Genomic DNA, 26,732 nt, shown 5'->3' with positions numbered 1-26,732 from the left:
GACACGTGCCGACTCGCGCCGCGTTCGGCGCCACGTGGGGAACTCACGTCGGTGCCGTTGCAGCCGTCCAGTCCAGGGAAGCCTCGCGGACCGGGACCGCCTGGCAGGCCTGGGATGCCGTTGATGCCGGGGAAGCCAGGCATGCCCATCTTGCCCTGCGAACGGTCCAGGCGGCGGTGTTATGCCGCAAGGGCGCGCTGGGTCTAAGGAAGGCACTGTTGTTGTTGTTGTTGTTGTTGTTGTTGTTGTTGTTGGTTGGTTGGTCTCGGCTGTCCTTGCGTGGAGAGGTGGGGGAGGAAGTCAGGCACTTGGACGAATGAAGGAGACGCTTAAGTTAAGATGGTCGTGGATAAAAGCGGGACAGAATCTTGGCTTTGTAGGAGGAAGCGTGACGCACGTCTTCGCGAATCCTGCTATGGAACGGCGATGAGTGCAGTGGTCATATGAATGTTCAGAGCAATGCAATCTTAGTGAGTGGTTGTAAGTTGCATGCTAATCTCTTTCGATAGGAGCAGGCATCAAAGTTCCATTGCAGAACAAAGTGTCCGGTAAACAGAGTTCAGGAATATGGAGCATAGTAGAACAGAGCAGATTATAGGTGTGGAAAGTTGGAGTGAGTTATGTACCAAAGGATTTAATAATCCAACTGTCAATTAAAAAGCCTCTTCCTCATCAGCTTCCTATTTTGTCAGCAAATAAGCACATTAAAAGATAACGACACATGACGACTTATTCTCACGGTTCATATCCCAATATGGCGACCGGCCCAGGCTATGAGAAGAGCTGGGTGGCCGGCTATTCGGCGGAACACTTACCCGATCTCCCTGCAGACCCCTGGGTCCCTGCGGACCGCCGGATCCTTTGTCTCCCTTCGGGCCGGGCAGGCCCTCCATGCCGGGGAATCCCTGCTGGCCCTTGACGCCAGAGGGCCCCTGGGCTCCCGGCGCTCCCTGAGGTGACGAGCAGCTGTGTCACAGCCCGTTCCCCACACATGGTCGCTGGCAGAGACACGTCTCGCGCCGAATGCTCATCGGCTTGTATTTCCCACGCGACGAGTACCCGTGACTGACGCACGGAAGGAAAACAGCCGACGTATGTTCCACTCGTCGGCCTTAACACGAGCGTCATACGTATGCGTACTTGCATGCATACATAAGTACATACATACACGCCCACATCCATCCATCCATATATATATATATATATATATAACATGTCGTCTGAAGCGGCGCGTCTATTGTCATGGCTTACACCCGCCACGCGCGTCCATTTCGATGGCTTCCCGTCTTACGTAAAATTATTTTCCAGCCCGTGGGCTCGTGCTCCGTTTCCTAGTATTGAACCTGCCGCACCCGAGCACACCGTGATCTCAGCCGCTCCATTCAGCTTCTGGCTCACGACCGTGAACCGCTGGCCCTCCTCCGGAAGCGCGGGAGGCCTAGCATCCGTCGGCAGGTGTGCGCCGCCGCCACCGGCAGCCGCCCAGCGGCGCGGCAGCGGGGGCCACGCGCCACCCCAGCCCGCGCCCAGCTTACCCTGCTGCCCTTCTCGCCGACGCATTTGCAGCCGCCGGCACCGCAGCCGCCGGCGCCGCACCGACGGTCGCCTAGCGGCCGCGGCTCAATGTCCGTCTGGCCGTCCCTTGTCTGGTAAAAGCCGTAGCCGTAGTTGTCGCCGCGGCGCTGCGGCGAATACTGTTGCTGCTGCTGCTGCTGTGGACAGAGAGGGCACCGGTCAGCTGAGGGAGCGCGTCCGTCCGCGGGGACAGGGAGGGCGCCGGTCAGCAGAGGGTGCATGTCCGTCCGCGGGGACAGAGAGGGCACCGGTCACGAGAGGGACCATGTCCGTTCGCGGGGACAGAGAGAGCACCGGTCGGGAGAGGGAGCGCGTCCGTCCGTGGGGACAGAGAGAGCACCGGTCAGGAGAGGGAGCGCGTCCGTCCGCGGGGACAGAGAGGGCACCGGTCAGGAGAGGGACCATGTCCGTTTGCGGGGACAGAGAGAGCACCGGTCGGGAGAGGGTGCATGCCCGTCCGCGGGGACAGAGAGCACCGGTCAGCAAAGGGAGCATGTCCGTCCGCAGGGACAGGGAGGGCACCGGTCAGGAGAGGGAGCGCGTCCGTCCGCGGGGACAGAGAGAGCACCGGTCAGGAGAGGGTGCATGTCCGTCCGTGGGGCCGCGCGGCTCTGACGGACTCCGACTGCTGACGGGGAGCAGGGACACGGGTCACGGCGCTGGGCAGTTGCGATGAGGGCGCGATACGTGCACTCTTCAAACAGGGTTAAACCTGGAGTCGGTAATAGACACGACAATCGGTGTAAGATCTTCGTCATCCGTGCCGTACAAGGTCATGCACACTTTTTGACAACACGGATGAACTCGAAACGCTTACACCACGTACACCACGCTACACGCGCATCACACAGGGCACGCGTCACGCACTTTGTTGTCGAAAGGGTTACGCCAATGACTTTGAGCCAAAGGCCGTATAAGTAGCTTGGAGCTCCGAGCTCTTTCGGCCTTGCCTTCCCACTCGCCAAGCCTGTAGATAGGACGAAACCAGTGACCGGTTCCGTAATGTGAATCAACATCTTATTCTGTTCTTAACGTATCTGCGAACAGTCAACCTCGTAGTTCCACTGACTTTTCCTATAGGTAACTACATCAAAAGTTTGAAAAACAAATCGGAAAACGCATTCACCTTGCCCGTCCCATTACCCCACGTGGTGCAATTTCAAAGCGACAAGTTGGCGTCTCATCACATGAAACGTACCGCAGTGACGTAATCCAATTCTAGTCCATTGTAGGGGTTTCGCGCAGGTCTGGTGGCAAAACAATGCTGTGTGCCGCAGGGTCTATTCGTATCGTAAAATGCTGTGGCACGACCACGCCGTGCCGACTTGGCCGCAATATGCATGCAGTGTTTCAGCCACATCAACATGCATCAAAGTGAACATGACTTCAGACACTCGAGTCGCAGAGAGCAGAACATGCCCGCCAGCCGACGTCCTTGACTCGGCTCACATTATCCGCAAAGCGAGTGAAGACGAGATTAAGTTGAGGCAGCGGCAGGGGAGACTCTTACCGACCCAAACCTAGTTTCTCAACATCGACACGACGCCGTTTTGCAGGTCGGTTGCCAACAGGTGCTTCTCTTTGCCCCGAATATCGAAATAGCGCCGCCCTAGCGCTCAGCCGGCGGGCCGCCGCGCACGCGGATCAGCAGGGCTGACGCTCGCGGTCGTCTATTTCTGCTGCGGTGCCGACTTGGTCCGCCGGGCCTCCCTCTCCCGATCAAACGTGCCGCCCGCTGACCTGATCTCGTCGCCGCCCGGACCGGGCCCGGCCGTTCCTGCTGAACTTTGGGCCGGGCGCGGCGCCGGCGCCAGCGCCGGGCGTCCGGGTGGCGACGGCCAGCTCGGGCGACGCTCGGGCCGGCTGGCGGCGGCCGCAGCCAGCGGCCTTGTCGACTCCGATAACGCTAAACTACGCTTTCTCAGATATGCTGTAGAGAGCGCGGTCCCAAGCCACGTCGAGACGGCGCTCGCTGTGCGTTGGGTGCCCAGCGTGCCCACCGCCGCATTCTGTCAGATGCTCGAGTTATGTTGCGGGCTGCTGGGCACTAACGTGAAGCTGGAGCGGCGACGTGCCAACACGGGCACGCCTTGTTCTCAGATAATTGCAGATCCATGAGAAGTTAACGATGATCCCTACTGCAATCGTAACACCAAATCGTCGTTGTTGACAGTATATCGTTTTTAAATACGCTCAACGTTACCACATTAATGGAGTGATCAGATGCAGCCAGCGTCAGCCCCCCCCCCATTCCCAGGCGTCAGTGTCCGATCTCCTCGCGTGCCAGTGTCCGGATCAGGCCGGCACTCTGCCCGGAGTTGTCAGTATCCGTTCCCCTGACGTGCCAGCGTCCAGTCCAGGCCGGCACCCCGTTAGAGGTGTCAGCGTCCGGCCCGCTGACACGCCAATGTCCGGTCCAGATCGGCTCTCAGCCTTGACTTCCAAAGTGTCAGTGTCCGACCTCCTCATGTACTAGTGTTCGGTCCAGGCCGGCACTCCGCCAGTGTCCGGCCCCCTGACGTGTCAGTGTTCGGTCCAGGCCGGCACTCCGCCAGTGTCCGGCCCCCTGACGTGTCAGTGTTCGGTCCAGGCCGGCACTCCGCCAGTGTCCGGCCCCCTGACGTGTCAGTGTTCGGTCCAGGCCGGCACTCCGCCAGTGTCCGGCCCCCTGACGTGTCAGTGTCCGGTCCAGGCCGGCACTCCGTCAGAGGTGTCAGTATTCTACCCCCCGAAGTGCTAGTGTCCGGTCCAGGCCGGTACTTGTACTTCGTCAGAAGGCGTATATCCGCTCAACCATGACGTGCCACGCGTCCGTTCAAGCCGGCGTGCTGAGCTGTCAGTGTCCGGTCCCCTGACGTACCAGTGTCCAGTCCAGGCCGGGCGTAAGACACCGATGACGATATTTAGCGGCGCAGCCTATGTGGCAGATGGTGGTCTTCACAATTAAGTGGGTGCACGTGCAGACGGCTCACGCGTTACCCATAAATGCTAATGAAACGATTCCGAGTTGGAGACAAAGTTAGTAGGTTAAACAATGATTCATTGCGCAGTGTAGTAGCAACCGCGGGTGCATGATTATCTCGTGCCTCAATGATATTTTCGAGTCCTGCACATCTGCGCTCAGCCAGTTTTTTTCCGTCAACTTCAAACGTGTTTGAAATTAAATTCGGTTTCGCTGGTACGTTCCGCTCTAAGGAATACATATTTTTACACCATTTCCTGTGCTGGGGTCCGGTACAAACCATGAGCGCACGTACCGTAGCAGATCTTCGGGCCACCAAAGACCATGACTGGCGACTAGAACTAACCAGAACTTGTGATTCCTCATACGAACGAAATTGACTTCCGTGAACGAGAGCCCAGCTCGGATGTCGAATGCATAGGCGTTGGAGGCGTTTGGTGCCTACTAACTCCGAGGCTGCACGCTGCACCATGGAGCTCCGACCTCCACGCCCTCTCGCTCGCCCCTGAACAGGCCGCCTTTTTTGTCCGACGGACCTAAAGCCCTATCGCGGAGTGCATTTACTTCTCGCTGACCCTGGTGCGAGGCACCCCCCCCATCCCCTTCTGCTCCTGACCCTGGCGGCGCAGGCTCGGCGAAAACAGCTGACGGCGCGGCCACGCGGGGGGCGCCGCCGGCCGCCAACTTTCGCGCCGTTTTTGTCCAGCGATAAAAAGCAGCGCGTTCGGCCGGGTGATTAACCCACACACGATCAGCTGATGCGGCGGTCACCAGGTCTGTTGCTGGGGTTGCGGTTCCACTGCCCACAGCGGCGCCCAACTGACGCCCGACAAGCTTCAGGGCGTGACCGAGTGCCACATGGCGGGGGTCAGGCTCGAAGGGAAGGCCGGACCACGCCGCACGGGCTGGGCCGAGCTAGCCGCAGCGCGCCCTCCAGCCAGACCGTCGGTGACCGTCGCTGATCTGTGATGTCCTCATAAAACATCACCTTGAGCCTGACAGCTCGCCTTACATAAACACACGGGGAGCGTGTCCGCCGCGGTGACGTTAACATCCGGAGGACAAACAGTCGACTGCACCCGACCAGCGCGCGCCATCGCCTGAATGGCGCTCACACGGGCTCCTCCATTCAGCGGGGCGCGCCTGCGCGTGCGCGCCGGATTACTGTTTGTCAGCGCCCGAGCGATTTACTATCGTCCGCAGCTGAGTAAGGTTTCGGTGACCAGCGTCTAAACGAGGTTTACTCGCGCCTAAGTGAAGTTTATGAACGCCTGAACGGGATTCACCAGCACCTGATATGGCAAAGGGACCGCCGTCTGTTGCCACCCGAGATTGGTCGCTGCGCTGCGCCTGAAGGATGTCCCGTTAGCCTTCAGCAATGGCAATCCATGCCTGACGGTACTTGACATGCACCTAAATGGGGCCAGCATTTTTTGTTTTGTTTATTTTTCTTCGTGATGGGGTAATCGGACACGAGCATTGGCATACGACGATCAAGCTTCAAGAGCACGGCCATCAGGCAGGTCACATCTCAGATCGTCAGCTTCCGCAGTGTGCCAGCCATCAGCCCCGGTCGCGCTGGGGTGGAGCACGCCCGCCCGGCCACCTAGCCCGGCGGCCCGTCAGCGGATCGTTAACACCGCCCGCCAGACGTGTCATCTTGTTTAAACCGGCGCCGGAAACCGGAGGCGGGGGGGGGGGGGGGGGGGGTCGGACCGTCTGGGCGCGGTCCAGCGCGGCGAGTTAATACAAATACGCCGCTAGGCTCATGCCACGGCGCATTCCGGTGTGCGTGTGGGCGCCTGCTGGCCAGCTGCGCCTGGCCGCGCCCGCGCCGCAGCTCGCCGCGAGGGCCGGCGGCGCGGCGTGCGTCTGCATAGTGGCCGGCTCTGCCTCATGCCGCAAAAAGGCCGTAAAGTTGGTCCGGGGGCGGACGGCGTGCCGCCGCGGCCGCCGCGGCAGCACGCCCCCGCGGCGCCGCAAATCCCGCGGCCCGGGGGGCGCCACGACTCGGTGACTCGCGACCGCGTCGCGCCGCCTCCGTCCGGCAGAAGGGGGGGGGGGGGGGCGGGGCGGGAGGGGAGGGGGACCACTGCCTGCAGCCAGGCCGACACTTGAGCGCTGGATTTCAAGGGTCCGTGCTGCATTCCTTGCACGCTTGCTCGGCGAGGTGGGGGTGGTGCAGAGATCCCTCCTCCGGAGTCAGCGGATCAGGTGGGGCCGGGCGCATGAAGCTCTGCCATGAGCATGGTGGTCTGCCTGCGACCACGCCCGTCACGTGGCTCAAGCCGAGGTGTTCTGCATGCAGTCTCGCCCACGTCGCGGCGCTCTCGCGTCCCATGCCGAGAATGCTGGGCCCAGTGGGTAGGGGGAGGGGGGGGGGGGGGGGGGCTCGCGGCCGCAGCGCTGCGCGGTCCGCCGGACCGATGGACTGCAGATGTTTACCGGCAGCGTTCAGTTAGCACTCATTGCTATGCGATGACACATGTGATGACATGGACAAATGCCAGAAGTCACATTTGCAGCGTCATCTCCACCTGATTACTTCTTATCTGAAACAAACCGGCGCGAGGAAATTCGAAACTTTCTTGCTGCAACACCACAGCTGTGAAGCTGGTATTGATTGCAATTCGGCTTGCATTTCAACATGGCCCAGAGATTCTTAAAGGAAGTATTTCACATATGAAGATATTGAAACAAGCATCAGGCATGACGAAATAAGCTCACTTAGCACTATTGGTATATTTCTTAGTAGAAAAGACCACTCTAGACAACATAATTCTGTCCTAAGTAAATACGGCCTGAACGCGTTGCGGCTTGCTTACGTCATCGCACCTGCACAACATTGATTGATAGCCGATTGACGGCCGTTAGATCTGGAAATCGCGTTCACGAACGCTAGAAATGAATGTCTTGACAATGATTTTTTCTTGGCCTTGATCGCCACATGGCTTACAGAGTGGCAGAATTTAAATGGTCAGGGCTTCGGGGGCATATATTACTCCATTCCGCTAGCGAATTCACACCAAGCTGACCAGAAACCACCATCATTACCGGAACAAGCCTATACCCCAAGGACGTAAACATCCGGAGCGAGAATACTGGTTTAAATAAGTAGATTTCCAACGCCCAGGGCGGCTCCGTGATCGCGTCTTATCACTGCCGAGACGGGAGGTTCGGCGACGGCTGGCATCAGGGGCCGCGCCCCTGCACCGCACGCGGCCCTGAGCGTCGCGTGCAGCCGCCCTCTCGGACCTGGGCGGGCGCCGCATGACCTGGAGTGGGCACCGCGTCAGGTCACGCCCTGGCTCCGACTGCCGGCCGTCTGCCCACGACGAGCACGGCCGCACGGCCCGCGCTGTGACGCAACAGAGGCGTGCGGACCAGCGGACAGAGCTCGGACCAGCGGACTGCGGACCAGCGGACGGACCAGCGGACCAGCTCCGTCCTCCCCGCCCCAGTCGCCGAGAGCGGCCCCCGTCCTCCCCGCTCTGCCGCCGGGAGTGGCGGCCCCGTCCTCCTCTGCGCCTGCTGCCGGGTGCACCGGCGGTTCTGCCCGCTCGGCTGGCGGGTTCGTTTTCAGCTGAGCTGCAGGGAGGGGAGGGGGTCGCCGAGGTTACCGAGCTGACCGGACGCCGGGCTCGGGTGGCCAGGACCAACCGCCGAGGCATCGGCCGCCGCGGGGGGAGCACACACAAGTGGGACTGTGTCTAAGAACCGGACACCACCGGAGGCGGTCACTGGGGGAGTAGACCACTGGACGATGCCACTATTGGCCCTTCCTCATCTGACCTGACCCCGTCCTTACTCATTGTACTTACACCATGCAAGTACTTTGCAGTCTGGCCCGCCGGTCTCCATCCTGACCTGTCCTTGTCAATCCTTCCTCACTGGACACCGACGGTTCTCTCCCATCTGACATGCCCAGGTCCGCTGATAAGTCAGGCGCTTTTAGGTGACCTGCCCAGCCCCTCCCCGTTTGACCGTAGCCGTTCCTCAGCTATCCGATCTACGGTGCCCACCCTTCGTGCTAGAGTGTGCGGCGGGTGACCACACATAGCCCCAATTGCTGAGTGCGTCGTAACACCCCCAATATGCGCATAGATCATTCGTCCTTTGACTTTCGCTTCGCGTTCGTCATCCAACTTCTCCCATTTGCTGTCCTGACCATGATCTCTATCTTTGCTGGCGCTGCAGCCGACCCAGCAGCCGATCTCTACGTCCGCTCCTTACTTGACCTGCCCAGTCCCTCCCCTGATGACCTGCCCGATCCAGCTCCTCACCCGACCCTTCCGGTCCCTCCCTATCTGACCCGCTCTGGTCCTGCCCGTTGTCCTGCGCGATCCTCCGCCTAACCTGCCTTGCCCCTGACCTAGCCCTGGTCTCGTCAGCTCGCCGTCGCCTGCCGTCATCCGGTCACCCCGCCTCTCGCTGCACGCCCGGAGCTGGGCCTGGCAACACTACTAACAGCTCTCCACGGCCGCAGCCACTACAGACACACACCAGTTTTGTCTGACGGCAAAAAAACACGTCGGAGATGCTGAGATAGTGGGCCAGGTCGGCTGCAGCGCCAGCAGCGTAAACCGGAGTGAGTGGTCGATATTTTTGCTGGTGCGTAAAAAACTGGAACACGGGCGCGTGCGGTTCAGGCTAGACACCGCCGCCCGGTTTGTTTAAGAAGCGCTTTGGAATGTCCCGCGCCGTGCTACGAGCTGCGATGAAGTCATTGATATTCGAAATTCCACATGGACGACCTGAAGCGCCACGGCAAACAAGTCGCAGCAAACGGCGCGGGCGTGCGCCGACATGGCTTTCTGGAGTCGATCAGTGGTGGCTGCCGTCTCCCTTGCGTACCAATGAGCGAAAGAGAACTACCAATGAGCGAAAGAGAGAAAAGATAGAGATCAGACAGCACGCGGAATACTTGTGATCTTTCTTTACTCGGCGGCGCTTCAGGCGGCCTGCATGTCAACTTAGCGTACCGGATAGCAACGCGCACAGATAAAGTTTAATCGCTTTATCAAAGGCGCATCTGAGCTACGACTGGTCCTGAAGTGGATGCACTGAACTGTGTGCTTATCAAACAAGATCATTATCTTATCATTAGCGTCCCCGTTTTTGAGCAAGCAGATGGCGGTTGGGGCATGCCCCATGAGACACATCGCACCAGCAAACGCGCCTGGCGCCATATCGCCCATCTCAGCGATAACGAAGTCAACATTCATAGGAAGTAACGCTGACCTCAGGCATTTTGAAGCACCCTTATCAACTGGTTTGGGCTGCTCAGGCAGGGAACTAGCTGGCAAGATGTTTGTTACTGATTTTGAGCATGCGGATGAGAAAAGCACAGGATCGGAACAATAACAACAACGTGTGAAACAATCATAGGCGAGCATATAGTTATATATGCTCAAGAAAGCATTGCGCAGGATACGCATGTGCTACTCTTCTGCGTCAGATCACCCAATGCGAAGCTAAGCTACAGCGTCACGACTGGAGCATGACGTCACGGCTCAGAAGACAACCGTACGGAGTCTGATCACACTGGCCGGGCGGCTTCCAGCGGTATGCACAGCTGCGTGTGGCGTTGGGTGCGGCGCGCGTGCCGCGGACCTCGCTCCTTCCCCGGCCCGGCTGGCAACCGGCGCCAGACGCCCCCGCACTCCTGTCACCAAGCCATGGCTGATCAGGGTCCAAGGGCGCGGCGGTGCGTTGCAGGCGGAGCTTTATCGTCTGATAGTCACGCGGACAAGCGGTCGCGACGGCGTCCACCGCTGCCGCCGCCGCCAGCCACCGCTGCTGCCGCCGCCGCCGCCGCCGCCGCCGCCGCCGCCGGCCGCCGCCGCGACAAATGAGAGGTCAGACGACCGGTGAAAATTTTCATATATCGGAAACGAGTCGAATCACCGTGAATTTCCGCGACAGCGAGAGCTCATTTGTCGAAATTTCTTTGGGGACGAGCGAAAGACAGCTTTGCAGGAGGCTGGCGAGTTTGTGAGCCCTTACTGAGAAGAGGATCTTTCCTTGCATGCGTTTTACTCTTGTACCTTGCGTTGTGGTGTGAACGGGTGAACAGATCAGGAGCAGATGCTACGGTGCCAGTCCACTCAAACCAAATCCTCTCGCCAAGCCTCTGCCTTCAGCTTCGAGCCGTCCTCTCAGAGTCACACGATCGCACGTACGTCCACCCACACGCCGCCTTTACCTTGCAATAATAAACACAACGGGCACGTCGCACCCGGCAACAGCGCCTGCAGTTCGGTCACCATGGCGCCGCGCAATCGGAGATCAAATAAAGCGACGAGACAGCGATAGCGCAGTTTGCGACTCACTCCCCGTCTCCGGCCAGACATAACACCTGCCCTCGCAACTTCTTCGCGATCTTTCTGCCGGCTGTGCTTTCTGGTCTCTCTCTTGTTCCTTTTAACGTATCTCTCAGTCGAAAAGGGTAGAAGCGGCCGTTGCGTCCATAGCCGAGCAAACAAATGCCTTGCGGCAAGGAAGAGATCATGGACTGATCGTTTGCCCCTGCATGCGCAATAAAAAGCGCGCATGTCTAAAAACACACTGAGCCGACTGGGCAGCGAGAAGAAAAGGGGTTCTGTTATGATTGTGTTGATGAACAGAGACCAACAAGACCAGTGAGTAATCGGGGATTCAAGATGGTGACCATGCTGGCAAGCAAACAGTAAACACGCCCCCGAGGCCCTGACGCATCGGACGTACCTCCAGGGTTATCTCATGGTCGGACACTGCGCAGAGTGGGACTGTTTGTCAAACAAACAGAGATGCAGCGGGTCCCAGCAGGCCCGCGCGGGCTCTGCAGCCGTTTCGCTGGCAGAGGATTTGCCATCGCACCGTCGTTCGCCGCCGCGTGGGACACGCAGTCCCTGCTAACGCGGTCGTGTTTTCCCCTTGAGAAGACGAGGTCAATCCTGGATCGCATCCTAGCGTCCTCGGAGTCAACGACGGTCCAAGTAGATAGAGCACAGAGAGAGAGAGGAGAGAGAGCAGAGGAGAGAGAGAGAGAGAGAAGAGAGAGAGACGAGAGAGAGAAGAGGAGAGAGAGAGAGATAGAGAGAGAGAGAGAGAGAGAGAGAGAGGAGAAGAGAGAGAAGAGAGAGAGAGAAGGAGAAGAGAGAGAGGAGAGAGAGAAGGAGAGAGAGAGAGGAGAAGAGAGGAGAGAGAAGAGAGGAGAGAGACCGGAGAGAGAGAGAGAGAGAGAGAGGAGGAGAGAGAGAGGAGAGAGAGAGAGAGGAGAGAGAGAGAGAGAGAGAGAGAGAGAGAGAGAGAGAGAGAGAGAGAGGAGAGAGAGAGAGAGAGAGAGAGAGAGAGAGAGAGAGAGAGAGAGAGAGAGAGCGAGAGAGAGAGAGAGAGAGAGAGAGAGAGAGAGAGAGAGAGAGAGAGAGAGAGAGAGGAAGAGAGGAGAGAGAGAGAGAGAGAGAGAGAGAGAGAGAGAGAGAGAGAGAGAGAGAGTAGAGAGAGAGAGAGAGAGAGAGGAGAGAGAGAGAGAGAGAAGAGAGAGAGAGAGAGAGAGAGAGAGAGAAGAGAGAGAGAGAGATAGAGAGGAGAGAGAGAGAGAGAGGAGAGAGAGGGAGAGGAGAGAGGAGAGAGAGAGAGAGAGAGAGAGGAGAGAGAGAGAGAGAGAGAGAGAGGAGAGAGATAGAGAAGAGGAGGAGAGATAGAGAGAGAGAAGAGAGAGAGAGAGAGAGAGAGAGAGAAGAGAGAGGAAGAGAGAGAGAGAGAGAAGAGAGAGAGAGAGAGAGAGAGAGAGAGAGAGAGGAGAGAGAGAGAGAGAGAGAGGGAGAGAGAGAAGAGAGGAAGAGAGGAGAGAGAGAGAGAGAGATGAGAGAGAGAGAGAGAGAGAGAAAGAGAGGAGGAGAGAGAGAGAGAGAGAGGATGAAAGAGATAGGATGTGCTATCACTACATAATCAACCGCTTCAACCGACTGCACCGACTATTTGTGACCCAGACCATGGACCTGTGCTATGCTGTATTCTGAGCTGAAGCCCGCTAGTGTTCACTGCCTCTGGTGGCGGTGAGCAGCGCTGCCTCTGACCTTGGTCTGCTCAAGCGCAGACGATAACAGGCGGTGGCGTACGTCCGTTCGATGGCAACTCGACAGCCAGCTCCGGCAGTATCACAAGACGCAGTGTCGGTGCGCCCTGCCCGAACCTGTTTCAGCTATCAAGCGTCACGGATGTCTAAAACTCTCCAACAGAACCGACGCCGAGCGGCAAAACGCCGCCCAAGCACAGGACGCTCGCTGTGTTCTGAAAACAGGCGTGATCTCACTCCCCGCAGATCAATTTCGGTTTGACTTCCAGCGAATGAAATTTGATTCCCATTCCGTCTCCAAGCAAAGGAGAACAATTTAAGTCCAGTCTGACTTCAAGGTGCGTCGCGATTTCTCCCAAGGAGCTGTTGTTCGTTTCCGACATATATTCCAACTGCACGCATTTCAACCGCCAACCCAATCAACCCTTGAGCGATTCCGTCGTCGCTCCTTCTTCACTGCGTGCCGGGTGCCAGCATGCCGTCGAAGACCGCCGAAGCTCGGAGCGCGGGCGGCTTACGTCAGCGGCGAGCCCGTACCGCCAAGCAGTGACGTGGTACCCGACTGCAGACTGACAGCTGGATATACGGGCCGCGCCAGCCTCTGAGCAGCGGCCGGACCGGCGGCTGCAGAACGATCGGCGGCACCCACGCTGTCGGCGGAGCGGCGCTGGTACCAGCTCGCCCCCGCAGCTGATATCGCGTGTCACTCACACGGTAGCGTAGCGAGACTGGGACGACGGGACGAGTGGGACGACGGGACGAGATTGGGACGACGGGACGCCTGGGACGACGGGACGACTGGGACGATGGGACGAGACTGGGACAACGGGACGCCTGGGACGACGGGACGAGATCGAGACGACGGGACGCCTGGGACGACGGGACGACATTGAGACGATGGGACGAGGCTGGGATGACCATGCCATCACTGACACTTGCCAAACCGTATTTACAAAGCAATATTTTCACCACAACACGTGTCAATTTGCAAGGCAAAACCAACATTTTCTTTTCCTAGGTCCGAGCCCTGACTCGTGCCCCAAACCTGGTCAGGTGCCCTCCCCCAACCCTTTCCTCGGGTTTCCGTCGACAGCCCTTCCTCCATCACCGCTGAAGCTTCACAGCCCGCTGGCATCTGCAGCGGCTTCATCTCGGACCAGGTGGCTGAGCCTCGCCTCGCCTGGACGACGGCAGGCATGCAGCAGAGGTTAGTGGCAGCGGCGGCGGGCTGGCCGCATCCGTCCAGCCCTGCCTGAGAGCCGCCAGACGGCGACCCCTCCCCAGCTGTCCGCGGACCGGCCAGGAGCCGATCAGCAGTGAAATAGCGTCTGCCAAGCTCTGAAGCCGGCCAGCAAGCCGAACAAAAATAAACGCCGCCGGCCTGGAACCGAGCCCTCGCGGGCGGTAGCGAACGAGCGGCAGCGGCGGAGGACGACCTCTGCGGCTCTCTGTGAAGGTAACCTCTGATGACCAGTGGAAGGACGACCCCCTGACTCTCCAGGAGGAAGACCTCCGATGACCGGTGGGAGGACGACATCCGATGACCGGTGGGAGGACGACCTCTGATGACCAGTGGGAAGACGATCCCTGATGACCGGTGGGAGGACGACCTCTGATGACCCGTGGGAAGACGATCTCTGATGGCCGGTGTGAGGACGACCTCTGATGACCGGTGGGAGGAAGACCTCTGATGACCGGTGGGAAGACGATCTCTGGTGACCACCGGGAGAACGACCTCTGATGACTGGCGGGAGGACGACCTCCGATGACCGGTGGGAGAATGACCTCCGATGATCGGTGGGAGGACGGCCTTTGATGACTGGTGAGAGAACGACCTCACATCACCGGCGGAAGGACGACCTCTCATCACCAGTGGGAGGACGACCTCTCATGGCCGGTGGGATGACAACCTCCGATGGACGGTGGAAGGACGACTTCCGCGGCTCTCTGTGAGGGGACAGTCTCTGATGACCAGTGGAAGGACGACCTCCCCCCCCCCCCCAGCTCTCTGTGAGGTCAACCTTGGTAATCCAGTGAAAGAATGACCGTGCAGCTCGCTAGGAGGACGACCCCTCCTTCGCAGCGCTATGAGGAAGACCCAGCAGCCTGTTGGGAGGGTGCTGCTGTGAGCTTGGTGGGAGAATGATTCCTGGTTGCCCACTGGCCGAGTACAGTGAACGACGAAGCAAGACGCCCGCTTGTCAGTGTCGTCGATCATGATCAGGTCCAGCTCAACTCAACCGCCGATCGGCACCGCCAGCCTGGTGCGGGAACTTCATGGAAGTTTTCCCACAACGCCTTACAGAGTGACTCCGCCATTTGTTCTGGTTTGGCTCCCGCCTTTGGTTATCTGGGACGTGGAGACACGCATCTGCGATGGATGGATATATGGATAACAATGTATGGACATATCTGCGATGTATGGATACATGAATAGCAGAGGACAGACAGCCAGTGGACGTTGACGCGTGCTCAGCTGCCTGACTCGACAGCGCAAAAGAGCGGCGTGTAGCACGAAAGGCTCAGCTCCTATCGGACGGCTGGCGGCTGTGGCTCTGCCTTTCATGGCTCGCAGCGGTGCAGTGTTCCTGTGAACCGTACGCCTGCGAAGGCTTCGATAACACATGAGTCAGCGACGCCAGTGACGGCCGGCGTCTGTGACCAGTGCGCCCCGGCTGATTACGCCAGCGGATCGGCCGCCAGCTGCTCCTCGCGCGCTCGCAGTGGCGGGGCTTCTAGAAGCGCGCCAAGTAAGGCATTTAAAGACAATCAATGACGTGAAGCGATTCAACCCTTTACCTGTTGCGGTAGGCATGAAGTACTTGTCAACAACAAATCTTGTCAACAGTCATTTGGACTTCGGATGTGGCGGACTTTTTTATCACGACATTGCCTGCCCGGATGGGCAGAACGGGATACAATATTCAAATAGATGAGACCATTGGAAGATATGTACATGGTGACTGTGCACCAGTGGTCATTCCTAAGCAGGTAAACACCGGGTGTCCTCTCGTCAGCATGCGCTTTCAGTCACGACACCAGGCTATGGCAACAGAAATGCGACATCATCCAGTGTCGCTGAAATTGCGCTGTTTAATTTTCAACGTCCCAATGAAAGAGCTTCGCCAGCTTTCGCCCATCATCGATGCGCTTCAGGCAAGCCCAAGCAGAGGCCATCCAGGCGTGGAAGGCAACTGTCGGGCCCCCGCAGAGCCGCGCTGCGTTTGACCCTCGTCGTGGGGCGGCGGTCGGGTAGCAATGACGTCAGTCTCAGTGAGACCCTCGATCCACTCCAGCCCGAATTCCTGCAGGCGCCACTGAGTGGCCGCCTTTTGTCGGCGCGCTCGCGCCTGATCTGCTCCAATGTCAGCAGCCGGGACCGCTGAGGTCAGCGGCCCCGGCGGCCACCGCGACGAGCCGGCGGCGCAGACGGCTGACGCCACATGTTTCGGCTGATAGCCATGCCGTCGGCCACGCCTTCTGTACCAGGAATCGCCGAGCCATCTTGTGTACAGATCAAGTGCAAGCCGGGGAATGTGGTGCAGACGTGCATCAGTTAACAAGTGTATCCTCGTTGCGTTGATGGAGGTTAGCGACTTCCGCAAAACAACAGGTCCACCTTCTCGACGAAGTCGCAGTAACCCGTTTGCATAGCGCTTATCTATTAAGAAAATAGCTATTAGCCTTGCGCCCTTGCAACAGAGTAAAGAAAACGCTAGCGCGTCGGCAAGTCAAGCCCAGCCCCGCAGCGTCCATGTTGACCACCTGCACACAGGGCCAAGCCCAACAGGAAACGATTCCGCCCGCGCCGACGAGCATGGGACGGCCAAACGGGCACAAAGAAGGGTGCGCTCCCTCAGGGGGGGGGGGGGGGGGGGGGGGGGAGCTCGTCAGCCACCGACCCGGCTGCAGCCAGACACTCGAGGTCACAGCTGCAGCCTCGCAGACCCCGCTCCGTTAGGCGGACTCGGTCACAGCAGCGTGACGGCTCCGGCGCGCCGTCACGCGGGACGACGCGAGGCGTCATCTCTCGATGCGAAGCTCACACGGCGGCAGGGCGCCCCAGCTGGACCCCGGAACCTCGCCTCTGTGAATCGCCCGTCTCCTTTGTGAAGTGACAGCCTGACGCAGCCTGACGCGCGCATGCGCGTCCGGAGTTTCAGAATGCAGATCAAAGGACATCAAAGGACAGGTATCTGCTATATCTGTGCATCGAGCGCGTATCAGAAGTCGGAACACTTAAACATATAGCAACGTGAACAGCGGCAGACGCGTGTGGTTACGCACTCTCCACGCGTCAACACTCGACTTCACCGTTCTTATGCCGCTGCAGCCGGACAGAGCTCCTCCAGCGAGCGCCGTGATCTCTCCCCCCCCCCCCCCCCTGCCGTACCGCGCCCTGCGCACGCACGGTCGCCGCGGTCCGCCACTAATGGTTGTCGAATGCTGCGCGCCCGGGGCAAAAAAGGCGGCGCGTGCGGCTGACAGAAGCTGTCAAAATAGCTCATATTTCCCGCGTGCGTAAAAAGCGCAATTATGACGATAAACAGGGGGCGGGTTTTTGCCCCGGTTCCGGGTGTCGTTTATAGTACGCTGAATGGACCGAAGTCTGACTGGCGTGGCGTAAACGGTTGGGGAGGAAATGACTGATTTGCGAGGCCCGTTCGAAACCAGAGTCAGCTCGGCGCTCGGCGTCTTAGATGGACCCAAAACTGGAAGAAAACAGATGGCAGTGATGCGAGGAAATGTCACATGTCGATGAACTCCCATTGATGAAACGATGCAATTCGATAAATTCAACAGATCAAGAAAAAAGTGTTCGAGGTCCAAGGGGCCATCTGTGTATTGCGCTGAGCACGGAGACGGTTCCAATGGGGCACGAGAAAAGCGCAAGAGGAAAAAACTCTATGACTGTGTGACGCTACGCTCGCGCGTAGATGCAAATCTTCTCGAAATGGCTAACACCACGTTTCAGCAGGGTTACCAGGGAACGGAGGATTTCGTCCAACGTAATCAGTGCAAAACCGAAGAGGGAGTTTGAAGATGGACACGAATTCGCAGATAAATATACAGATGGGCACATAGACAAAGACAACAAATCGCAAGAAATGGAATACTGCGATGCGCCATAAACCAGCGACGACCTCGCAGACTTTTCTTATACCACGTGATATAATAAGGTGATTGGCCCTGCTGGTTTGGAGATGTACCCGTGCCTGCCCTTGGTAACGACACATGCGGTTGGAATGCTACACTTCGCGGGTCGTCACCCGATCGCCGTCTTCAGCGCCCCACAAATCAAATAACTGACGTGTCTGTCAGACAGCAGTAAAGATAAGAGTCTGGAGTTGATATTTTTTTAATTATCAGGTCAAGAGTCTGTAGCCTGATGCACATTGGGGAGGGAGGGAGTAGAAAGTGCACGAAGCACGTGTTCCCTCGAAACCATCGACGGGCGCGCGGCATCCTTCTGAGCGAGTGCTTACCATGTTTAACCTTCTTGGCGAACAGCAACCGGCGTCGGGACATGTCCGAAGTGTTATCACCTCCGAGTATTGTCATGTTCAGCGGGACAGATAGATAGAGATGTTGCCTGCATTAGCTCATGCATTACCCGTGCCGTGACGGAGAGATAGTGTGAGTCTGTTGCTTACACAGGATACCGAGCCGGATACACACGAGCCTGCTGCTCGCCCCGAGCCGACGCATGTGACCTGCCTGCATCGAGTGGGAGAGATAGGAGCATGCAGGCAGCGTGCCTGCACTGAGCCCAACGGATCCGACTATATTAATCACACTACTGCCTGCACTGAGCCCGACGGATGGAGCTATATTAATCACACTATTGCCTGCACCAGGTCGGGTATGAAGGAGTCTGTACTGTCGTACTGCACGAGTCCGGAACGGAGGCGCTGTCAATTGCACTGGGCCGGACACATTAGAGGACTTCCCCCATACCTGGTGGGAGGAACGAGAGTCCGTAGACCATTCTAGTCCGGATAGAGGAGCCGCTTGCGCCAGGTGGGACAGTAAAACATCATTTTTCTCAAGGTGCAATGCAGCCTGAGACATACCCCCACGTATGTTCAAACCAGAGCGAGATGCCCTGACTTGTACACGAAGCAAAGACGTCCCGGCCGACTGGCCGATAGGCGCCGCGTCCTCATATCACAGTGACTGACGAATGACTGCCAGGCAGTCAGCCACCGGTCAGCCACGCCGCTCGGCGACCTCCCGAACTCCTCTGACGGCATGCAGTCCTCGTGTCGCGCGGTGGGGGCGCGTCACCCTTGCAGTGGGCGGTCACCGGCGACGCGCGCCCTGTCGGCCTCGAGCGCTGCCCGCCCGCCGGGCCGCCGCATGTTGCGGAGAATGCCGGCGCTGCCCTGCCCCGCCCACGCCCCCGAGACAGCGCTGCAGGCCGCCGACGGCTGCGTCGGCGCCGCGGTCAGGCTTCATGGCACGTAAACACAGATGTATGCACTGGCAGCGGCGGGTGCATGACGTCATGGCCGCGTTCGGTGAGGTCTCATGCCCGGCGCGGGCCGGACGCCCGGCCCGGATGGGCGGCGAGCGGCCGCCGCCTCCGCCGCGGCCACCGAGCCCACCCGTGCCCCGGAAGCGCGCTGCACAAACGACCGATGTACGCAGGAATGACCCAAATTCCGACGACTTGCTTCAACCACCCCCGGGGGAGGGGCGGGGCGGTGGCCACGCGCGCCCGCGGCCGTGCGCGCGCCCAAAATAACGCGTGAGCTGGCGGCGACGGAGCGGCGCGGGGCAACGGCGGACGCCCGCTCCACCGGCGGACGCCACTTCCTCGACCGCAGACCGAGACGACTGCTGTTAGTGAGAGATAGCGACGATGGCGACGAGGAGAGAGGAGTGTGTGTAGGGAGGGGGGGGGGGGGCAGCACCGCCCCCACAACGGAGCCGTCAGCAGCGGGGCGCGGGCTGACAGATTGGTGCTGCGCTCGGGTTGCGTCTCCACACTAATCGACGGAATGCAAACGGCGTTCGTCGGGTGACAAAACGAGCGGCGCGTTGCTGCCTGACCGCTCCGAACACTGGGGAGTGGATGTGGTGGGCAGGGATGCACCCACACGGTAATCTCCAGGGGCGCGTGCCCCTCTGTCCAGATTTATTGCATGCATTAATGTGTAAATGACTAAATATGGGCGGTGCAAAAGTTCCGGGTAGACACGCAACAATAAAAAGATAAAAATCAGTCAATGTTATCTACGACACAAAGGGAGCTGGGTACGCATGTGATGCACTGAGTTTGAGTTTGGTAAACATTTTCAAGTCAAGTCCCCACCCCAATTTCAAAATCTTGCATGCACCACCCTGGAGAGAAGATTCTCATATCCGAAACAGACCGCCCCCCCCCCACTGGTCCGTCACGGAGTGTCGGAATGGGTGTCGTTCACAGCTCACCCTCCGTCCTGACCTCGAGGGAGGGGGAGGACTCGGTCACAGGATTTCGGACGGGACGTCACTCACGAGATGCCCTCTGTCCTGACCTCGAGAGAGGGAGAGGACTCGGTCACGGGATTTCGGGCGGGACGTCACTCACGAGCTGTCCTCTGTCCTGACCTCGGACGGCGCTGGAGTGGCGCCGAGCGCCGCGATCCGCGTCGCTATCGTCTCGGTGGATCGGCATGCGCCGCTATCGCCCGCACAGGCGCTGAATGAGGCGGCTATCGCGCGCAGATAAGCCCTGAGTAAATAGTGCGCCGCTTTCCAAGCGCCTGTACCATGGCTTTGGATCTGGCCGCCAGCTCCCCGGCCACTGAGTGGGGAGGTGGGTCCTCGACCGGACCAATATAGGCTGGATTGGTGGCTTATTTACACTTCTTTTACAACGACAGGTTTACAACTGTCAGCCACGAATGTGGACTGGTAGCGGACGCGCGTGGATCGAACAGGAAGCACGGTCCAGTCAGCGGGAGTGCTCGCAGGTGATGCGGAGGAAGTGATGAGACTGCTATTGTCAAGCGCGATGTCGCGAATATGCTTTTGGATGTGCCAATGGTCATGTAATATCGGCATAACGGTTAAAAAAGGTTCAAGCCACACTCGCAAATATTGTTTCATTCAAGGTGTCTTCCAACTAACCATGGTCGAATCACTTGCCTCATAGCTGTGTACGGACTTTGCAAGACATCACAAGGTTTTCAATGACGCAAGATAATCTGCTCTACATTTCTGGTTCTTCACCACGGTGACATTTCTGTTCAAGTTCATGCTCGCCCCCTTGTGGGGAAGCTCTCACCTCACGTTTGCTGTTAGGATGTCGACCGTAGCACGCATACATACGACGGACCCATCCCAATGTACGGGGTCCGGGGGTCAGAGGACTGCTCCTGAGTCCCAGAGTCATGTCGTGCCTTCGGGGCCAATCCCGCACCGAAGGCTATATCTGAAGGGAACTACCTTCAATCTGAATGGTCTAGACCGCTCCCCTTGCGAACCCCCTACGTCGCGGCCTCTTGTTGGTGCAGCTTTAAGCAGCGCTAGTTTTTTATTGGCGCAGCCCCGGTTGGCACAGGCACTCGCACGCCCGGGCCTGCGCGTGTTGGTGCCGCTGTTATTCCTGCGTGGTGCCGCACAGAACCGGGCAGCACCTGGAGCCAGTGCCATCGCCGCTGCGTGGGACGGTCAGCAAGTCGGCTTTCGCCACGACGGACAACGATCTGTTAGCTGCTGGCTGACAGCCGCTCTGGCACGACCGAAACGTCAGTGACATGCGCATGGCCCCTGGACTGAAACGTGGCGTGCGGGGAGGTGCGTGGGACGACAGGAGATCAGCCCCTGTCCGCCCATAAGGCGCGGATCTGCTGATCAGATCAGTGACGCCCCCTTCCAGCACTGGCCGCCCGGCCCGCCTCATGAGCGCCAACCCACGATCTTTCGAGTCATTTGAAGTGGGTTCATGAGCAATGCGTGACCTGGACTCCAGTGTAGTCCCATCTGGTCCGCCGGTCTTTTGAACAAGCTCAGCTCCCGCGGCGCCAAAGCGCCGGACTGTGATCTCACCAACCGCACTGCAGTCGCCATAGCCACCGCCCCCGATCTCCAAGCCGCCAGAACTACGCCGCAATCCCGCGAACCGACCCCGGCTCCGCGAAACGGCCCGCGCCGAGCTGTCAGCTGCTGGCAGCCGTCGCCAGAGGGCGCCCGCCTGCAGCGCTGCACGCCGCCGTCCGCAGCTGTGCAACGTGCAGGCGGCGGCGGCGGCCGCCAGCTGGCGGCGGCGCGGCTGGACGCGTCTGGCGCGCCGACGGTGACTTCGCCGCGCGGCGTCCGGTGACGTGCCGCCTCCAGGAAGCCGTCCCACACGGCCGCGGGCGCTGACCTGGCGACGGCAGACGCGGTGACGGGGCCATGGAGGCGTCCCCGTCCGGCCGGCCGGGTGGACCCCACGACCCGGCGCCGCAGGCCGCAGCGCCGGGCACCGCCCTCCTCGGATGCCACGACGGTTTCGTTATTTACGATGCAGCCGGCTGAGCCGCCCATTGGCACGTGTCGCGGCGCCCTCGCCCACTCCGCGCATGACCCTCTTGTCCGTCCGCGGAATGCATGGACGGCCACTGCAGTCGAGGCCAGCGGACGTGGCATGAGGGCCATCTGGCGCTGCGGGGGCCGTCTGATCCGCCCCCGCCTCCGCCCCCGCCCCCACCCCGCCCCCGTTGGCTCTGGACCGGACCCTGGCCGGACAGCCCGCCCCGGTCCAACAGACAGCGCACCCGCCGTCGGTACACCGTCCGGCGACAAGCAGAGCACCCGCCGTCGGTCCCTGGTCACTGGTCCGGCGACGAACAGAGCACCCGCCGTCGGTCCCTGGTCCGGCGACAGACAGCGCACCCGTCGTCGGTCACTGGTCCGGCGACGAACAGAGCACCCGTCGTCGGTCCCTGGCCCGGCGACAGACAGTGCACCCGTCGTCGATCCCCGGTCCGGCGACAAGCAGAGCACCCGCCTTCGGTCCCTGGTCCGGCGACGAACAGAGCACCCGCCGTCGGTCCCTGGCCCGGCAACAGACAGCGCACCCGTCGTCGATCCCCGGTCCGGCGACAAGCAGAGCATTCGCCTTCGGTCCCTGGTCCGTCGACAAACAGAGCACCCGTCGTCGGTCCCTGGTCCGGCGACAGCCTGACCGCCTCGACGGACCGGGTCCGCAAACGGACAACATGGGCCATTGCCTGCCGGGCCCGACTCGGCTGACCCCACTGAAGCTCAGACGCTTGTGGTGTCGAGAGCACCTCGGTTGTACCCATGACATAGCGCCGAAACTGCGTATAATGCTGTAAGTGCACACATTGTAACAATAATGTCAGTGGGATAGGAAATCGTAACACTACGTCAACGCGGATGCGCAATGTACGCAGCACGAATAGTCTTTTCGTCACCTGTTCAAAAGCGGCCACTGAAAATGGGCTGCAAATTTCTGAGTAATGGAAAACTGTGCCGCACTGGCTCACGCAGCCCGGCAAACAGCATCATGCGTAACAGGCCGCACATCGGTTGTCATCTTGGCGATAACAGAGAAGTTAAGAAAGAAGACGCGTCATACATGCCCAAGACCAATTCCTCTACCACAGACGAAAAACAAACAGAGCGCATTGCCCGAATACGTTGTTTTACTGAGATATCGCCTGGACCTTGTCCGCGCACAATTTACAGCAGCAAGACGCCGCTCCCAGGAAAAAGCCAAGTTTTGTAGCACTGCAATCTTGCACTATGGCGGACCACGGGGACTATTTGTCAAACATTGTCAACGTCAATTCAAGGTCAGTTCGTCTTCAACGAAGATATTTCCAGAAACGAGTATCGCGGCGAAACATCCAAACGCATCTAGTTCTTGCGAGAATGTCGGACATGTTTTAGAAACTGCAACTCTCGCATTATGCACGGCATATAGTGTGTTATGAAAAAACGCATCTAGACGGCTTTTTAGTCACGTCTCAGCCAGTTCCAGTGCCCTCACCACAGCTTTCAAAAGACAACTTTGCAGGGATTATGCACTATCCGACGCGCACGGGCTCGAAAGGCCATCAAATGTATTACGATTCCGGGGACAAATGTATTTGCCGGTTGCTTCACGAACGGAAACAACATGGAAGCAAACACTGCATAGATGGCTGAGTATTGCCAACACGTCGGTGCCTGGTACGTGTGCGCGGCAAGTACCTGCCAATGTTATCATTTATTCAAAGGCAAATTATTCCAGTTTGGATCAAGCGCGATGCAAATAATAACTTTAAAAATGCTAGAGTGGGTGTTAACCTTTTGTAAAGACGGTTTCTATTGTTTACTTTTTCGCGGTGTCCGGTAACCAAGCAAACTGAACAATAATAAACTGTCCTCTGTCAGCGGAAACATTATCTAGTGCAAACATCCAAACTTGAAGCCAAACAGTCCCCATGCAAGACAGTGTTTGCAGTTTAAACTCAACAAGATAGGGTCTTCCGTCTTACATCGTTGCATAAAAGCATTTGCAATAAAACGAAAAGAAATGCATTCCGTTCTTCATACGTTTTATTCGAAATAGAAGCGTAAATGGATGTACTGTGTAATGTGCACACTGCACCTGTCGGAGCGATCATGTCCAACGTTGCGGCAAGTTCATGTTAAAGCAATATCATGGATATATCACCTACCGTCTATATCATGTGACCTGCTTTCGGGTAACGGCAAACCAAAAGTAGGCAAGCTAATCACGCTGGCTGGAAAATTATTCCAGCAAGACGTCCACAACTTTCGTTTTATGATGAAACTTCCTCAGCCGTTTAAAAAAGCGCAGCCACCCAGCTGCAAGAAGCTGCGCACCCCCAGCATCCGCTCGACAGAAAGTGTCATCGCGTTCACACCACGTAATCAGCCGGTGCTTTTTACCGCCCTCACGGCTAGACCAATGCTTCGACAAAAAGCGGAGAGGGTTCTTCAGCCCCGCTGACGACCTGCCAAACGCGGCACCGGCAGTAGGCCATTCGGCTAACAACACTGCTCTGCCGATCATGTGTTGGCAATCGCCAGTGCGAGCTCCGTAAGAAATGTTATTGCAAACAGGCCCAGTTCAACGCTGGAACGCCGTTCCTCTGGCTTCTGCTAGTGACAACAAAATTACGATTCTGAGATTTGTTTGTGTAACGACTGACTGCAAGGCTCTGGTTGAGATACTGATTGCTATCCCATGGATAAATGGCATTACTGTTTTAACGGTGCCTCCCAGTCATGACACAAATGATTGCATGACGTTCGACGTCAAGTATATTTGACCAGCACGGGTAGACACCAATTACCACTTTGTCATTTTACCATCGTAATTACAATCTGCACTACGTTGCATTGTGTATTAAGTCATCACAATCCAGTAGCGCAGCTCATCTTATGCTTTTATGAGCTGCCGAGTGGAATGCCTCACGAAATCATAGTTTTGCAGCCAATGCACTACTACCTTATTATCATGTGTGCGATATATCCAGTACTTACCGGCTCGGCCAGTACAACTACGCAGGATAAAACTCCAACTAGCAGCCTGCAAAACGGACAAGGATTAGCCACGTGTCAAGCGTACACACACGGACAATCAGGAGGCTACAAGTGTGTGACAACGGTCTAGGCGGGCACATAACAGGACGTTTTAGTAATTGCATCAGTGCATGCAAAACGGAGACGATTACTGATAGATATGGTGGCTAAGAGAAGGACCTTTTGGACTTGATTAAGCCCAATAAAAGTAAAATAAATAAGATGACCTTATCAAAATCCAGGAAGAAACATGTTGCTCCAATGCAACGTTGCTGACACAATATTACTATGTGTCGCTGAGAGCAGCCTTAAAATAAATTGAACCAAGACCAACCTAACTTCGGTCAGTTCCATGCATTCACGACGAATTGATTACAGCGTTACACCTGACTGGCATGGGGTGGCGAACAATATACGTGACCGCACATCGCAGAAATAGCGCCCGATTATTTAGTTCGTCAAGGGAGGCCGATTTGCAGTTGGCCAGGGCCGAGTTACGCTGGCGCAGGGCTACCGCGTCATCGCATCACACTCACGTTGCGTCACTGTCTGGTCCAAGTGTGTGGGCATGCGGCATCACTGTCTGGTCTGAGCGCGTGGTCACGCGGGGTTGCTGTCTGGTCTGAGTGTGTGGTCACGCGGCGTCAATGTCTGGTCAGGGCGTGTGGTCACGCGGCGTCACTGTCTGGTCAGGGCGTGTGGTCACGCGGCGTCACTGTCTGGTCAAGGCGTGTGGTCACGCTGCTTCGGCGCATCCGAGCGGTGGTAGCACAGACGGGCGCATCGCGACCGCATGATGTCTGTCACCCCTGCGTCGCCTCTCGCGGGTGACCTCAGACGGCCACTGCCAGCCGGGCTCGCGGCCTAGACAGGTCACCTCGCGGCTTACCGCCGTGGGCATACCCCGGTCAACAAGGCGAGGAGGCGACAGCACGAAAAAATGGACACTTTGCCATCTCGATGTCCCGGCGTGGGACTCTCGGACCCCCTTCCCCCTGACTGGCCTTCCGGATACGAGCACCGAGCTTGGCCAGTTGGAAGCAGACAGACTGGTCACCGAACATGGCTGCCACCATGCGAAGGCAGAACTCCGGATGATCCAAAGTTTGCATTTCATTCAAGATATGCCGCTTTATCCTCAAATGTTGCATTGCATAATTTGATGACGAGTTTTGATTGAATCGGCGGCGACTAATATCATCATGTTTGGTATTCTGATAGCTGTGATGCTCAGCGACATCATCTGTTATGTAAACATAACGCTGCTCATCACGTTGAGCGCAATAAAGGCTTAGCCTCTTGAGGCCCTGATCGCCTTCCGTCAGGTTCCGTTGAAATGATATCGCCAACGCATTTGGCTCCAACGACTTGGTGTCAAAGTCACCGCGTTCTCATGGGTTTAACAACCTCATTGGTCCCGAGCAACTCCCCAATAGCGAACATTGATGCAACACAAAGCTAAAAATGTTGCATGTCAGTTTGAAAGAACATAGCAAGTAGTATCCAATCAGTTGTCATCCTTAGGTGTACATGCTCAATCGTCAAACTGTCAGAGATGTCTTTTCTACTGTTATATCTCCTCCTTTCTGTCAGAGTCTAAAC

The 26,732-nt window shown here is 57.9% G+C and overlaps 1 protein-coding gene across 3 annotated transcripts in view; it reads right to left on the bottom strand.

The window, feature by feature from the left end:
- The window catches only part of LOC119096339 (collagen alpha-2(IV) chain), a 56,483-nt gene that overhangs the window by 24,983 nt on the left and 4,768 nt on the right, over positions 1-26,732 (bottom strand). For 2 of the 3 annotated variants that reach the window (XM_037219185.1, XM_037219186.1), the window contains exons 2-5: positions 25,092-25,137; positions 1,536-1,712; positions 816-950; positions 48-155 (exon numbers count right to left, since the gene is read on the bottom strand). In XM_037219185.1, coding sequence (XP_037075080.1) covers positions 48-155; positions 816-950; positions 1,536-1,712; positions 25,092-25,137 — 466 coding nt within the window. The remainder of the gene's footprint in view (positions 1-47; positions 156-815; positions 951-1,535; positions 1,713-25,091; positions 25,138-26,732) is intronic. The other variant, XM_037219187.1, reaches the window with a different exon arrangement.

This window comes from Pollicipes pollicipes, unplaced genomic scaffold, assembly GCF_011947565.3.
Source record: "Pollicipes pollicipes isolate AB1234 unplaced genomic scaffold, Ppol_2.1 Scaffold_4295;HRSCAF=5057_pilon_pilon_pilon, whole genome shotgun sequence".
Taxonomy (NCBI): Eukaryota; Metazoa; Arthropoda; class Thecostraca; order Pollicipedomorpha; family Pollicipedidae; genus Pollicipes; species Pollicipes pollicipes.
This window is presented reverse-complemented; position numbering and strand designations above follow the sequence as displayed.